Consider the following 15976-nt stretch of genomic DNA (forward strand, 5'->3'; position numbering starts at 1 on the left):
ATTTTTTTTTGTTCCATGGGAAAACTCCTAGTACTAATACGATGGTGTAATCTTGGAGTCGTGGGACTACCTTCAACCCTTTATTCCTTTGTGTCAGAAAGAAGTTCACCCTCTAGGACCTGCCATATATTTCAGAACAATTACCAACAACTACCACTGCAATTTTGCAAGGTGAAAACTTCCTCTTGATTCCGACTTTCTGTCTTTGGGGCCCAACTTTACATTGGTGTTCTACATAAAATCAATTAATTTTCCTCCAAATCTTCTACCACTTCATTGGAAAGCCTTCAAGAATGATTAGGTAGCTGCTCATTCTGGACTGTATAAATTAAGATTTCATTGCAGACATGGAGTTGTGCTTATAGTTTTTCAACAAGTGCTTTAATGCAGGCTATATATAAAGTTTATAAGCAGTGGCAGACGGTAGAGCAAGCCCAATAGCTAAATTCAATCACACAGCCACACATCTTGATAAGTGTGCTTTTATATAAACTTGGCCAACTTAAGAGGAGATATCTAAATTTTCATCTGCCTTGGCAGTCTCTGGATTCATATTTCTAGGTTTTATGAATGAAAAATTGGTGGGAACCATATGGCTGGGGCTCCAATGGGGTTACCGCCATTCCCCAAACAGCTAAAATGAATGATGTAAGGTGAGCTCAAAGACATTCACAAAAAAGTCACTGTTGAGATGGGACAGAATAGCTTAAGTTACAAAATGCTATATTCTGACATGCACAAACATTTCATTGAGCTAGAGGATCACCTTGTCCTATATTACAACAGGGGAGAACCAATGAATGAAGGAAGGAGACAAGAACCTGACCCTGGAGGAGACAGTCTAATTTATGAAAAACCCAGAGGGACTCCTAATAAGCTGCCATATAACACAGACTGGAGGTTCCCGGAGTGAAGAGAAAAAAATTACAGGGGATTCATTTTTTTGTATTAAACAAAAAATAAGCAGGCTCCACACTCTGTAATGGGAGATGTGACCCTGCCTTGGCCTACATTAGCAAGCAGGTGCTTTTTCTTTATCATCCACCAGCACTACGTATACAGTTTACTATAAACACGATGAAGAAAAATCTGGAAAAATATCATTTGCTGCTTGCTTTAAGTAAAATAACATGAAGAGGTTTCTGAATCTTTAGACCACAGAAGTTAATAAGCACAACTAATAAAGTAGGTTAACGTTATTGATTACTATAATTATTGCATTAAACTGCTGATACGACATTTAAGTGAGTGGGCACATCAATTAATTGCGGTAGAAATGTGACCTAGATATGGTTTCTTACCATTAAATACAGTTGGAATAAACAATGTAATAAAGAATATGTGTATTAATAAAACCAACATGCAAATTTACCCCCCCCCCCCCCCCCCTTTTTTGGCAGAGGTGTTTGACTTGTTAAAAAGTTGGCTAAACCATGTGGATTTAATCAGAAAGCACGAGTTGGCTCATCATGGAAAGACAGACCAGATGCCAATCTTTTATAATGCTATTAAACAAAAAGTGGGATTTTAATCACTATCAATCAACTAGAAAGAGCAAATGGCTCCGAGAGGCACAGAGCTGGAACACATTCAGGACTCGGCACCTTCAGAAAATGTCCACTTAAATTATTTCACACGTCAGGCTTGACTTGTTTGTAAAATATAAAATATGAACTAAAGATAAAAACTTATATTGTTCTGCCACTGAATCATCAACTGTATTTTTATCATACCCCATCCCTTCCCTCCTTTTTTGTCGCAGCAATGAAGTGTCCTTTTTAATTCATAGTTATTTGACATACTGATTATACATTTATCAATAAAAGTCACAATACTTCATGATTGAATGAATAAATAAATATTGTGTATCTACAAGAAGTATTTTGTTCATTCATACATTCACTTCTTAAAAAAGATGAAAATACAAAATCTTTGACCAACATCTCTAAATCAGATAGCCCAAGATTTGGACTGGAAAAAAGTTAAACGAAAAAAACCAGCAACCAGTGGTGAAACATTAAACCATATGCTGCATTTAAGGCAAAGAGAAAAGAAAGACAAGACGTTAATCCTCCAGTATTTATGAATGCAATTTCCGACCATTAAATTAACAAGCATAACAAGTTGAAAAATTCAACAAAAAATGGCTGAACGTGTTGTGTGACACAGCAGAGCAACCCTTTAACCTTGAAGTCGAAGTGTTTACGTCAGATCGGCTTGTCCCAGAAACGGGGACTTTAATGGAACTACCCATGGCAATGGCAAATCTTGATATTCCAAATATAGTGCAGTTTATATGTAAAATTATACCCTATATAAATGCTTTTATTAATGATTTAAAATGTTAAATGAAAATAATGGGTTGCCTTGGGAATAAACTTGAAGCTATTGCTGAAATGAATTTAAGTATTTGGATACAACGTTTTCAATGACAATTCAGGAGATTTATTACTTTTTCGTTCAATCAATTCATTTGTATTTGAGCTGACATACTTAGTACATTATACTTCAGAACAGTTTTGGGGAACATGCATAAATTTATGAAACAGCTAGTTTGTGAAGTACCAGGAAAATAAAATTATAATAAAAGTCCTGAAAAAGCTGCCCAGGTTGTAATAAAAGACAGAGAAAGAAGCGGAAGTGTTACTGATACAATTTTCAAAGATCTAAAAACTCCCATTCAAAAAATCAACATTTGGTTCTAATAGAAGCAAATCTTGTGGAGTCAAGGACATAATTTATCTAGAGTCAGCCAAAAGTAAATTTTTGAAGAATTATCTAAAAACCAACTGCCTATGAGTGAAGAGACTTTTACTATTAAAATGAATTACTGTTTATGAGTCAAGGTATTCCCAATAAAAGAAAATTAGATACTTAACACATTGACTTAATTTAAAAAGTCTTGACTTATATCGACCTTTTTTGAACAAGTATTAGTACTTGATTCCTTCGTATATGTTTCGAAATCTTAATTGCTGAAAATGAGGTCAGTTGGACTTATTGATAACATAAAAAAGAGCTTCAAATATGTAAAACTTTATATATGTCCCCTACATAACCCTGAACTTAACCCAACTCTTATGTTAGACTTCTCTTCATTCATCTCAGAGATGATTGCATAAAGAGAAGAGTACATTTCTATAGCACCAAATGAAGGTCACTTCTCAGTTTACAATAGGATAACAAATTCTGCTAAGACTCAGAATTTGTGGACCGAAAACGTCATCACTATAAATATTGACCTATTTGTATCCTCTACACTTAAATATTCATTATTATTTTTGGGGGAGAAAGCCACTGTCCCTACTTGGCTACAAATTTTTGGACAATCCTCAGTAATTGGCCGTCTATGAATGATCTAAAGGATTCTACAGTACCAATGCAATGACAGAAATTGACCATGCTAACCTTCCAGCTCAACATCCAGAAGACAAACTCCAATGGCCTCTAAAGCTGCAGAAAACACATCGGGCACTCTCTGCACATCTCTCTCATACAGGAAAGCTAAAGCTTCATTTGAAAGGATACCCATCTTGACAGATAAAAAAAAATTAAGTGGACAGAGTTACTAGATGTGACTGTTTTTATAGTGTTATACTAGCTAGGTCATTCTGAAAGCCGTCAGGGTCGTCTGCAAACGAAGAACAATAGTAGCAACAAAACCATGGTCATGCACATCCTGAGTATCTCCATGGCAACAGGTTTTTTTTTAATGTCCTGCTTGAATTTAAATGAAAACATGACGTCAAATTTGTTTCTTGATACGATTTCTAACTTCTTGAAGGACATTTAAATCTTTCAATAAACAGTTTATCTCAAAAGGCTTATTGACAAGAGCTTCAAGGGGATTAATTTTTACGAAAATACGATGCACACAATTTTCTGAAGTTTTATCAGAAAAGACCTTCAACTTGCCAACTTTTTTCAGTGGCAATATCTTTAATTATGGTTAACAAAAATTTAAATAATTATGCTCTAAATATTCATTTGTAACTTCCAAGTTGTTGGAGATACAGTAATTGAATTTATTTTATAATAAATTTTGAGAAACAGATCACAGAGATCTCATAAAATAGATTACAGTTCTAAATGATTTGAATTTTGCCCCAAAAGTTCAACTCAAAGGCAGAAATGGAAGAAATCTTTTATATCAAAATAACATGATAGCATGTTTCTGGTTTTTGAAGAATTTCTATTTGCAAATTTTTTGGAAGCTAAAATCCCCCCAAAATGAAAAAGATAAATCATATTAGCTTATAAATGTTTTAAAGATTGGAAGGACCTCTGTATCTTAATTAATTTATAATCAATGATTGGCTGCCACTTTATATGATCTTTTGCAATCCAATGAAGCAAAAATAAAAATCTTCTTTCATAAAACAAAACATAAAAAATACTGTTCAATTAAATTCATTCAGAGAGCAGAGATTTTAATTTTGGTAGTTTATTCAAGTCATTTTGCTTGTAATAAAGCTTAATTATCAGTGTAAACTTCGGGAGACATGATACAATGAACTGTTTACTGATGATAATGAAATCTAGTTCTATTAACACAGATAGTTGAAATAAGTTGTCAACAAACAAGTAGTCTAGCATGACTTCATTTCCTTTGAGAAAGTCAACAATGAAAGTGTTAACGTAACAGGATATTTTATTAAGTGGGTCCACAGAAGAAAACCGGGACACCTGTAGCAACAAAGTTTATAAACAGCATGCTGGGTCACTCAGATATTCACAGGGAGGCTCCTGTGTATTACACAATGACATCACCATGTAACAGTCAAATGTAATATGTAACTCCCCACGTGATTCCATAAGCAAAAGGTTAGACCACTAACAAGCAATGTCTGTACTAAAATAAATAAGTTAGCCAAGCAAATTAGATCTTATGTCCACAGTCTATCATGGATATAGGCCTATTTATCTGCTGAACAAAAGAGTCTAGCTGCTGCAAGCTGGTCCAATTCATTGACATGCATCCCTGAATATCAATATAGTTTTGTGTTTCCAACTACTTATTTTTAGAATTAGCTGCATGATCCTTTCTTAACAAATATGTATGAATTAATCATGTGATATGATGTGGCAAAATTTTATGTTTTGATCTATATTTAAAAACTTGTAATTGATGATAAGTACTAAATGGCTCATTTAAACCAGTAACAGTAGATGTGTTCTGGAAATCTGGGATAATTTTCTCTCCTGTTGCTGCTTTTAAATTGGTTACAAATAACTCTGAAATGGCAAAACTACATCAGCATTTGTAGATTAATACAAAAATTTGAGATTTTTTTTTGTAGGCGAATTGAGACATAATCTAGAGAGGTGCATAGAGATTTGGCTTGCCCCGTCAAAATGGTTGTTACGAATACCCATTGTTTTAGGTGAATTATTCAAAAGTTGTAACAGCAACGCAACAGGTTGAACAGACGAGTTAGCAGTGAGCAACTTTATGTTGAGAAAATGCCAGCATATACAACTGCACGTATTGAATGTTTTTGATTTTGTGCCATAATCCCTGTACTCTAAGCATCCTAATCGGGCAGGGACAACACTGGGTTATGCAATGTTTAAAAGATACCGGCACTCCTAGCAAGAAGATAGAGCCTGCCGATAATAAATCCAAACTGTGAAATATAGGGGCATTACTTTGATAAAAATCAACAAAAAACAAAATCTGTTTCTTTACTAGCTACAAAAATATCAGTTGGTGTTTGCTGGATCTTTTTTCTGAGCTTGCACTGTAAAGTCCACCAACTGAACACAATGAAACCCTGTATTCCCTCTGTGCCACACTGTATTTCATCAAACGAACAAAATCTCTCTGTATGAATGATTGAAACAACACCAAAGAAACAAGAAACCAGCCATGACCACAACCAGTTATATTTAGGGCGCCCCAGCTCATAATTAATGCAATGCTATTAAAGCTGCATGACTACAGCTCAATTAGAATGCTCCGCAGTTTTGAACATTCTGCATACATATTGATGCAGTTGTTACAAAATCTTTTAGCTGCTACATGAAATAAATGTTGCATGAAACCTTTTATGAGAATCGGCATTAAAGCTAATCGGGCTTTACTTAGCCTAATTAATATCTTCATCTTGTGATGTCTATGATGTGACAGAATTTATCATGACATAGAACTGCGTGCAAGTTTCAGTGATTTGGTGCTGAGTTTTGGTTGTTGCTGGGAGAGTTCTTTAAGAGACTCTCAGGCAACAAAACTTCAAACTCACAATCAGAAGTAGAAATTGCCAATTAATACAAATTAGCTTAAAGGCTGGTAAGCCAAAATAGGTTATCAAAAAAGATCTCCCGATAAAAGCTCAAGTTAAGAAAATAACGACACCCTCTGATTATGTTTATTCCACTTTAAATCGCCTACACATAAAACACACATTGATGTGTTGTTGTTGTTGCAACTGGGTGAAAAATTAGTTTAAATTGATAATAAAACAACATTGGTGTATGGACACCAATCTGAAATACAGACTGATGCAATAAATCAATTCATGGAATTTTATACACAAAATGCTATGCCGGTCGGATTGATCAAACATTTGTCAACTTTTTAGGATTTTATTAACTTATAAACATTACTAGGTTTTTCCTTTCTTTTAGAAAAGAAAAGCATACATTAAGAAATCCATGTATTCAGATGCCAGCTATCGAAAAAAAAAATATATGTGTGGGTATCTTTTTTCTTTATTCTGGGTTCTGGATTATTTCAATTTTTTCCCCTTTTGAGGCCCCCTCCCCCTCTCTTGTAACTTCAATGAATCTGAGCAGCTGCCAGTTTTTCGGGCACTGTTTTTATTTACAAAAAACTCAAGTTTATACTTTTTTCTTTCACTGCTTAGTTTGAATGCAACTTGCACTGAATTTCTTATTCTTTATCCAATCATACAACTAGAGTTATCCATCTTACTTCATTTATCCACAAATCTTTACATTAATAAAATGATAGTTCAAACTTTAAAAAGTAAGCAATGTTTTCATTGGTCAATTTAAGATACGTTAATAACAACCTCCTCCACGGGTTGTACTTTGAAGAGACAGGAGTAATATCATCATCAAACTTATATATAAATACACAATTCTATAATTCGAATATTAGTCATCCATTTGCCTCATGCAAAGCACAAAACATAATGGTGGAATACAGGAACAACTCGGAGAAAAGATATTGGCACTGCCGTCCAACGGTCAACTCATCGAAATACCTGTACCATACATGTATATCTATCTCTCTGTGACCCTGAGATTTTATTTCTGTCAGTCTAATAAGAAAGACCTTCACGGCATGAGTCAATCAATTGCAACCAAAAGGTAGATAGAAATAAATCAGTAAAAATCATGACGGTCAGTTCCTTATTATCTGCCAGAAGGTTCTCATTAGTCATCGAAAACTATTCTTTATAACACTCTTTTTTTTGGAGCTGAGGTTTTACACATGCTAACAATGAGACTCATAATAGTGATATACCTGCCAAGTTTGGTATAATCTGTTTATAGTGACATCGCTTGGTTTACCAGTTATTTCTTTCGTAGCCATGTAAATGTCTCAGACTTATCTAATATGACTAGTTCTACCGAAGAAATTTATAAAAATACTAAAGGAAAAAACCTCCAATTTTTGTAGACTTTGTACCGGTAATATTTTTCCCAGCACCTGTATCAAATTATTTTTGGGTTGTTTCTATTTTAAAAGTACATTTGAAATTAAAACTCTTTTAAGAAAAATGTGTGACACATATATTCCCTCCTTCTAATATACTTTAAGAATTTTGATACATGCTAAAATTTTTCATGAATTCTAAATTAAGAATGACAGCACTTTGAGGATAACAAACACGAGCCTCTAATTTAGCTTCAAAAGACCGCAGAAGAAAAATCAAAGAGCAAATGAAATTTTCAAGTTGTCGCGAACAACAGCCATGTACTTTATTGTTACTGAAATTCTAAAGCTGACACAGGGGATGGGACTATTTCAATGAAATTTACAACTTCAAACAACCATTTAAACTTCTACAATCCCCGACTAAGAGCTGTACTGGTTGTAATTTGATGTACAGCTCTGGGCGATACATATTAATTAATACCCCTCGACAAACAATCAGTGTCAAGTTAAATTAAAATCATCAGGTTGACAGTCATGTGAAGATCCTTTCTAATAGCTGCGCTTATCTAAAATCGTCCACGTAGCCAGTCGCTGACAATTTCACAATTTTTACGTATTTTTTCGGGACACTCTGTTACCTGTTACAGCAGCATACCATATAACTAGTTCAAACACATTTCATTGTATATATGAAAAATACAGATTCTCGCTCACTGTGATTTCATTATTATTTTTGGGCATCAATCTTTGTAATTTTGGAGAAAATAACAGTTTCAAGGATAAGTATTTTTTGGGCCTATGATTCAATTAATACAATTTGCTTTGAAATACTACTCTGAAAAGAATACTGTATACAGGGAAATATTTGCCACCGTTTTATTTTCGCCCCTTTTTGCCCTCATTGTCAGGGGGCGAATTTTTAGACGGTGAGAATTCCAATTAATGCCTCAAGTTATCTATCAAACAACTGTGTCTGGGCCAATGCAACACTGTTTGCAAGTTTAGCAATTAAGGGGCAAAAACTACATGGGGCAAAAATAACCCTGTATACAATACATAATTCCGTGGATCAACGTAAAAACGAAATCCACGAAAATTAGTATTCAAGAATGAAACCACAGTATCATACTAAATCAGAAAGAGCTGAATATACTTGAGCAGACTTGTATCACCACAAAAATCGCTGGCCTACCATCATCTGTCAGGTCAGAAATGGAAGGCACTTTCTGGATGTTGCTCAAGGATGGGACCCGATGGTCATCACTGCTCTCCTGTCTGGACAACAGGGGGCGCTGCTCATCGAAGCTGTACTGTCTCGTCATAACCATGTGATCATCGCAGCTACTCTGCCTGTATTGCAAGAAAATTCATCAAATACTATTTTATTTAATATTTAGCCCAAAAACGCAAACCTGTACTCAGAGATATGGCTGATTTTTCTACATATTTCTGACTTTTTCTGGAATCAGAACAGTATAAATGGTACAAGGATAACAAGAGCGGAATTTTTTGTACTTGTCCCTCAGAGTGAGACAAAACCACTTCAATAATTCCAGGCAGTTAAACACTCATGCAAATCTTGGAGAACATGGAAAAGCAGTCAGTTTATGAATGAAATCCATTGATGCGAGAGCCAAATGATCAAACAAAACAAAGAATAGCTGACATGATTCTGCACATTAAATAAATGTCACATCGTCGGGTAATGTTTTCATAAAAGTTCCACTTGACAAAGCAGGACAAAGCCTAAGGTAGAGTCACAGTAGCAACCTTGCTTTTTGTTTTTAATTTCCATTGAACAATCTGGTAATGATCCCGATTGGAACACGAAATGCTTATAATTGCCATTAGGTCAGAGTCAAATATGTCAAATCAATACCAATAATGGCTGAGACGGAGAAAAAAAATACCGCTTTATTGTGTGATTTACAAAATGCCTTACAATAAATGAAATTAGAATGAATCAAATGTTTTTGCAGGGCTATATTCTTAACAAGAATTAAGCTGGTGGATTTCAAGAGATCCTTTTGCCAATCCATACACTGAGCTCAAAGCAAATATTGGGAATATTCTTTTATTTTAATACTATGTAATACACAGATTTCACAGAAACGTGGTGAATTGCTGACTGCTGATACACAGATGGTATTATTTCACAATTCCTGAGACTATAGAGGACACGTGCTGGCTAAGAAAACCTGTCCAAACCTCTGGCTGTCTCAAAAAATAAACAATAATAATGGAAAACCACTTCCATGATGTTCAATCAGCTCATTGATCCTTATATATAATAACAGCTTGTGAATGATGTGTGCTTTTTAGGTCAGGACTTCAATAGGACCAAAACTGTTTGATCCCAGTTTCAAATTGTAAATGTTATTAGTTACTTTCTGATGCAAAGTGTCAAGTAGACCAATATTCTTCAGGATATATATTGAGTATCTAACATCAATTTTTTTGTGGAAAAAACACTTTGTGAATGTATGTTACAGCATATATAAAGCATAGAAGTGGAATCAATTATGATGGTTTTATATTCAAAATATTCAAGATAACAAAAAATGTCCATGATTATATTATTATTTCAAAATGTTATTGATATTTATTAAATCATTTTCAAAGCCTTAGTAATGAAATTAACACCCCCACAAATCATAAATATTAGACACAGGAAGTTATGGTATTGTAAACAATCACATAAATATACTGTTAGTAGTAAATTAAAAAAAAATAGGTCAAGAGGTAGTGGCATTCTCACCTGGAGATAAGCAACTGGTCATCCATGCTTCTCTGTCTCAGGGGGACTCCCACCGGCCTCTCCTGTTGCAGTACATTATTGAGACGATGAATTTCCTGTGTTAGTTCGCTGCTGTATGTCACCTGGAGAAGGTATTAAGGATGCGACAATCTAATAATTATTGTTTTTCCTCCCTATAATGTCATCTTTCACAATCATAGTAAACAAGTTATGAAACACAGACTCCAACAACATGAAAATAAAGATTTTTGATTTTTCATTCATCAGTGATGATTAATAAACGGAAAACAGCTGCCCTCTTTTTAATATAAAGCCATAAATACTCTCAACAGAAAGTTCAAATGATTAGGGAAATAATTGCTGAATTTATTTCAATCTGAAAATTATAACAGGGTATTTTGATGAACACATGCCTTTCTCTACATAAAGTAAATGATAGTCACTATGTCTTGGTAATATTAACATGTAAAGTTATTAAAACTCCTTTGATTTTGTTAAATTGATATACATGTACTATTATTTTGAGATTACAAAGAAAAAAATTGGTTGATATTTTTCAAATAGAAATCTGGAAGAAAAGAGATCAAAAGAGAAAATGTATAAAGATACTTGTTTTGTATCTGTTTTACTGGTAATTTTTGTCTCCTCTTGGAAGTATAGAAATTACCCATCAATCCATAAATTTCTAAAACCCAAGGATAGTTTTTGCGTAATAGGTGAATTAATATCTTAATTATCTTCAGTCAGTTCTCTCAAATTAATTGACAATGAAGATGACATGAAGTTCACCCTGATATGTTTCTAACTTAATTCATTTAAATCACATTTAATAAAAGTAAATTAATTAAAAGCTCCTTTTGTTGCAAGGGAGAGAAAATTTTTTGATTTTTGATTTAATTTAATAATTATTTTATTCAAGAATATAAGAATATATTGAATTGGATTGAACAGCAGGCACAATGCCTATATATGTTTTCTCCTATAGTCAAGGTATAATATTAATAATTCTTGATGCAGAACTTTACAAATTGTTTGATGAAAAAAAACCCATCCAGACACAGCTGTATTGTAGTGAATGTACATGTATAGTGCATTTCCAGCTATTACCTTCATGTTCTACACTTCCATTAATGAATGAAAATATTCTCACGACATTTTTTGCTACCACAATGAACTTCTCAAATGACACCACAATCATAATACCTCTAAATGATTAATAATTTGATCATTAGTAACGATGATAGGGTTTCATCATAATTAACTGCTACAATAATCATTCGACTAAATTGCTGTACCATATGCACCATGCATGGGAACTTTTCAGCCCAATTTTTTAACCATTGAATTTCGATAAAACAAGCCAATGAAACACCAGCTGTCAAATGCTGAAACCGAAAAAAAAATATCAAAAGGTTCAGAAATTATCTGCAAAATCATCAACTTCAGCCTGCAGGTATTTTATTATTTTCTCCTGTATTTCAAGAGAAAAAAAATCAATAGAGCTAAACTCTAAATCTATAGACTTTGAAAACATACATATGCCTGCCAAACAATGCGCATAATAGCACAAGTTCAAACTTTTGTAACAAAGTATTAACCCGCGAGAAATACACTTACAATTTTGTCTGTTATAATGGCTTCACCACTAAATCTAAGTATGAGTCATTGCATAAAACACCTCACAGGAATGATGGAATATACACTGCAGATACATTGTTTCTGATGCCATGAATTTATATTTATCTTAATCACTGGGCAAACTAAAAATCTATACAGCTCAAAATCTATTTAATTAACAAATGAAAGACAGATAGGGAGGTAGCTCACGTGAAAAAACATTTTTTCAATAGTTTTTTTTTATTCTAGTGGATCAACATTGGATCAACATGTAGAAATTACTGAAATGAATGATAAACAACACGTACCCCTCCCCCACCCTCCTCATCCCCCGAATCTCTGATAATTAACTTAGTCACTAAGAACTGATTGGCCTAAATTTTATAATGAATCAAGGAAATGAGTTTATACATATAGGTGTAAAGAAGGATATATTTGGCCACCATTTTATTGCTCTGGGACTACTTTATATGTCCCAAACAATATAGCTATGATCTAAATAGAATTTTCTTTGTAAGTGTAGTTAAATACCCTACAAATTAGTAATGAGGCTGATAAATACATTGGGTTAGTTGCTCTCTTAAGAACAATAAGACACCTTCACTTAATGTATCAGAAAGGGTTCAGTCCAATTGGTACATGACTCAACAAGATGGAGAAAAATCCTTGTGTATAATCAAATGCTCTTTCATCTATACTGAAATGTGCACATAAAAATCTCTGGCCATTTTAATCAGCCAAGAAAATGATAATTCGCCCATTCATAGAGCTCTTTGTACGGCCAATTTTCTATCCTTCTCTAGATCATAGCTAGTGAAAGATCTGTTTGTGCGTTTTTTATATTATGGATGCTTATCGTAATTCTCTCAATGTTGTGTTCGGCCCGCATTAAGATTGGTAGGCATCGAGACTGTCCATTGAAGTTTACAGTTAAACAATTATGTATTTAGGACATAATCAATAATCATGTCAATATCGGGCCCTCCCGGGTTGCCTTAATTTGAAATCAATACACTCTCCCTTTACAAGGCCAGCTGCAATTATACTTGTTTAAAATAGCAACTATACCATACAGTCAATTGATTGCTGGGTTAGTCCCAGAAGCAACAGTTTGCCTGTCTTAGCGATAGGACAGTGTGGTTTAAGCCTCTGCTGCCTACCCCTTCAGTAAGTCTAAATAATATGGTTCAGACAGTTAAGACTCCGTCTTTTCCATATTCCTTTCTTTTCTTGTTATTTTTTTTTCCTCCTCAAAAAATCTTTTTTTCAATATGAAACTTAGTCATGACATTTATAGAGTAAACTTATATTTTCAAGGGAGAGAATGTCACTTTTTAAGAAATCTTAAAGAGTTGAAACTGAAACTTTATAACAACCAAAGTTAAACGTCATCAGAATGCACAGTTTGCACAATGACAGCACTTTTCCCCCCTCTCCTGAATTTAATTAATGCTAGATGATGATTACGTCCGTGTCAAAACACTTTGTGTCAAGAAGCTACACAGAACATGACATTCAACTGCTTAATATACAGTGTCGCCCGAGTCTGATGTGGGATAGGCATATTAGGGGAAGAGACTTGACATTTTGATTGGATTAGAAAATTCAATTCTATAATAGGACATCAATTAGTACTCTGGTCCTTGAAATTTATTGACTTTTTATTTTTAAGACAAGAAGACAAGTCAAACTTTTTAAGTAAAATGGTGGGTGGGGGTAATTATTCACATATTGCCCGAGTACTTTTATGTGCACCAAAACAGACAAAAAATGATGAAAAAAAAATCCCAGCTTTTTAAAAAAGCTAATTTAAGGCAAATGGACTAATCCAAGAACACTTTTACCTTTATACAATACGTGAATTTTAAAAAAAATACCGATAAAAAGTTCATCTTCAACAAGCAACAAAAGACAACAATTTCATATTTAAGCATATTCTTTTTTTGATTATGCAGCGAATTTCTATTTCATATGAAGAACCAACTATTGCTATTTAAATAATAAATGAACAATTAATATGGATTCATAGATATTATTGTCATGTCATATCATTCTGTTTCAAAACACACCCATGATCATTATCAGTATCAGAAATAGACTGGTAATATTGTTTAAAATGGAGTGACTGTATATTGGCTTAAATTTTAAAGTATCATTAATTTCAAACAGAAATGAATAACAATAGACTAACCAAGGGACAATCGAATAAAACAAAAAAGAATTATGAAATAAACAATCCTGTTCTTAATCTTAAAATATGATGTTAGTTATAATATTATAGATATCATTCGTAAATTGTTATAAACTAGCAAATAAATTAGATGAAAAAATAAAGTCAGAACCCACTGAAATCCTAAAAGTAATTAACAGTTCCATCCCTTGATGTTTTGAGCTACATATACCAGTCATATATGTGATAAGTTAAAGATCCCAAAACTGTACAGGTGCATAAAAAAAGTACAAAAAACGGTACAAAATATCGCTTCAATTCTTCTGATAAAATACCTTATTTTTAAACCATGAAATGTATACCATCACAAATGTCTTATTCTAAATGTTTTTAAAACACCAATAAACCAGTATACTTTAAATTATGCATTAATTTTGCTAAAACATGGCTGTCATTGATTTAACTGAATTATAATTGGAGAGGAATAATTTCTGCCTGGACCAAGAATCCACCCCAGGACCCTAATATTTACATCAATTTCTCTGACACTGTGGAATCAAAATTTACATTCATACCCCACAGAGCCCTGACTTCTACAGAGGCAGTGTAGAAAACTGGGTAGTGAAATATACATTTTGAACTACCTGGTACATAGTAATTTCATAAAACAAAAAATACAATAAAGCCTCATATTTTTATAAATACTTACATGACATTTCAAATACATTTCAAGTACATTTCTTCCATATCTGCTGATTTTTAAAATTTGTCAATTTCTTACATTTTAGAATTTTACTCAAAATAACAAATTCCTACGGTATATCATAAAGCTAGCTACTGCTAAAAGTTTATTGTTAAAATAATGAATTTGGATTTTCTTGGCAGATTTTATAAATATAAGAGTTTTTGCAACATGATTTTCTTATATAATCCTCTGGAGAACAAAATAAATAAACACAAATTATCAAAAAATAGATTGTTAAGTACTCAGTCAATCAAGCCTATTAATCCATTAATCTATAATTAACATTTATAAAATAATGGTAAATTATGAACTTAGATATAAAATTTATTTATACCTGAAAGTACAAAGAAACGCTTGTGCTAATTTGGGGAATAGCATGTCTGATCAAATGGGGATTTTTATAGTTTCATTTTTTAATATTTATAGTAAACTTAATTTAATCTTAACACCACAATAAACACATGTAGAACTCATCCAAACTAAACAGCCACAAAATGAAAAGTTGTCTTAAAAGAAAACAAAACAGAATTCAGAAATTAAGCATGCATTCTAATAAAATTTCATTTTTTAATCACCCTGCCCCCTTTTGTGGCCCCTTTCAATTTATGAATGAAGTTGACTTCTGAATGGAATCAGTTCAGCTTACCGTTTTCGGGATTCTCAATCGAGTTTTGGGCATTTTGCTTGTATTAGTAACCTCCGAGCTGAAGAATTCTACGTTTTCAAGACCAGCATCAATCGCACACAAGTCCAATTCCATATTCCAAGATCAGCTGTAAAATATTAGAGTAAATTCAAACGTAAGAAACAACGCACAGCCATTTCATTGATAACGGCACAACAACACACGAAGTGCCTGTTTACTACGGTACCTTTGTCCTAACAAAGAGTCAGTGACAGTGCATGTAATTCTACTCACCTTCTTCTCAAGATAGATGCTTTCACTGCGCTAGCACAGGTGTCAAATGCAATCGACGGGCAGCGATCATTTTATGTTTTAGTGAATGGCATCAATCAATTTTTGTGACCTCACACCTATGCAAACGAGGTGTCCCGAAC

General features: G+C 33.3%; 1 protein-coding gene across 3 annotated transcripts in view; it reads right to left on the reverse strand.

Annotated features, from left to right (window-relative positions):
* The window catches only part of LOC128192765 (protein C-ets-1-like), a 29809-nt gene extending 13833 nt beyond the window's left edge, over nucleotides 1-15976 (reverse strand). For 2 of the 3 annotated variants that reach the window (XM_052865717.1, XM_052865716.1), the window contains exons 1-4: nucleotides 15837-15976; nucleotides 15564-15690; nucleotides 10386-10507; nucleotides 8820-8977 (exon numbers count right to left, since the gene is read on the reverse strand). In XM_052865717.1, the coding sequence (XP_052721677.1) occupies nucleotides 8820-8977; nucleotides 10386-10507; nucleotides 15564-15677 (394 nt within the window). In that variant the 5' untranslated portion in view covers nucleotides 15678-15690; nucleotides 15837-15976. Of the gene's footprint in view, nucleotides 1-3408; nucleotides 3548-8819; nucleotides 8978-10385; nucleotides 10508-15563; nucleotides 15691-15836 lie in introns of those variants that run through there. The other variant, XM_052865720.1, reaches the window with a different exon arrangement.

Source organism: Crassostrea angulata, chromosome 7 (assembly GCF_025612915.1).
Source record: "Crassostrea angulata isolate pt1a10 chromosome 7, ASM2561291v2, whole genome shotgun sequence".
NCBI lineage: Eukaryota > Metazoa > Mollusca > Bivalvia > Ostreida > Ostreidae > Magallana > Magallana angulata.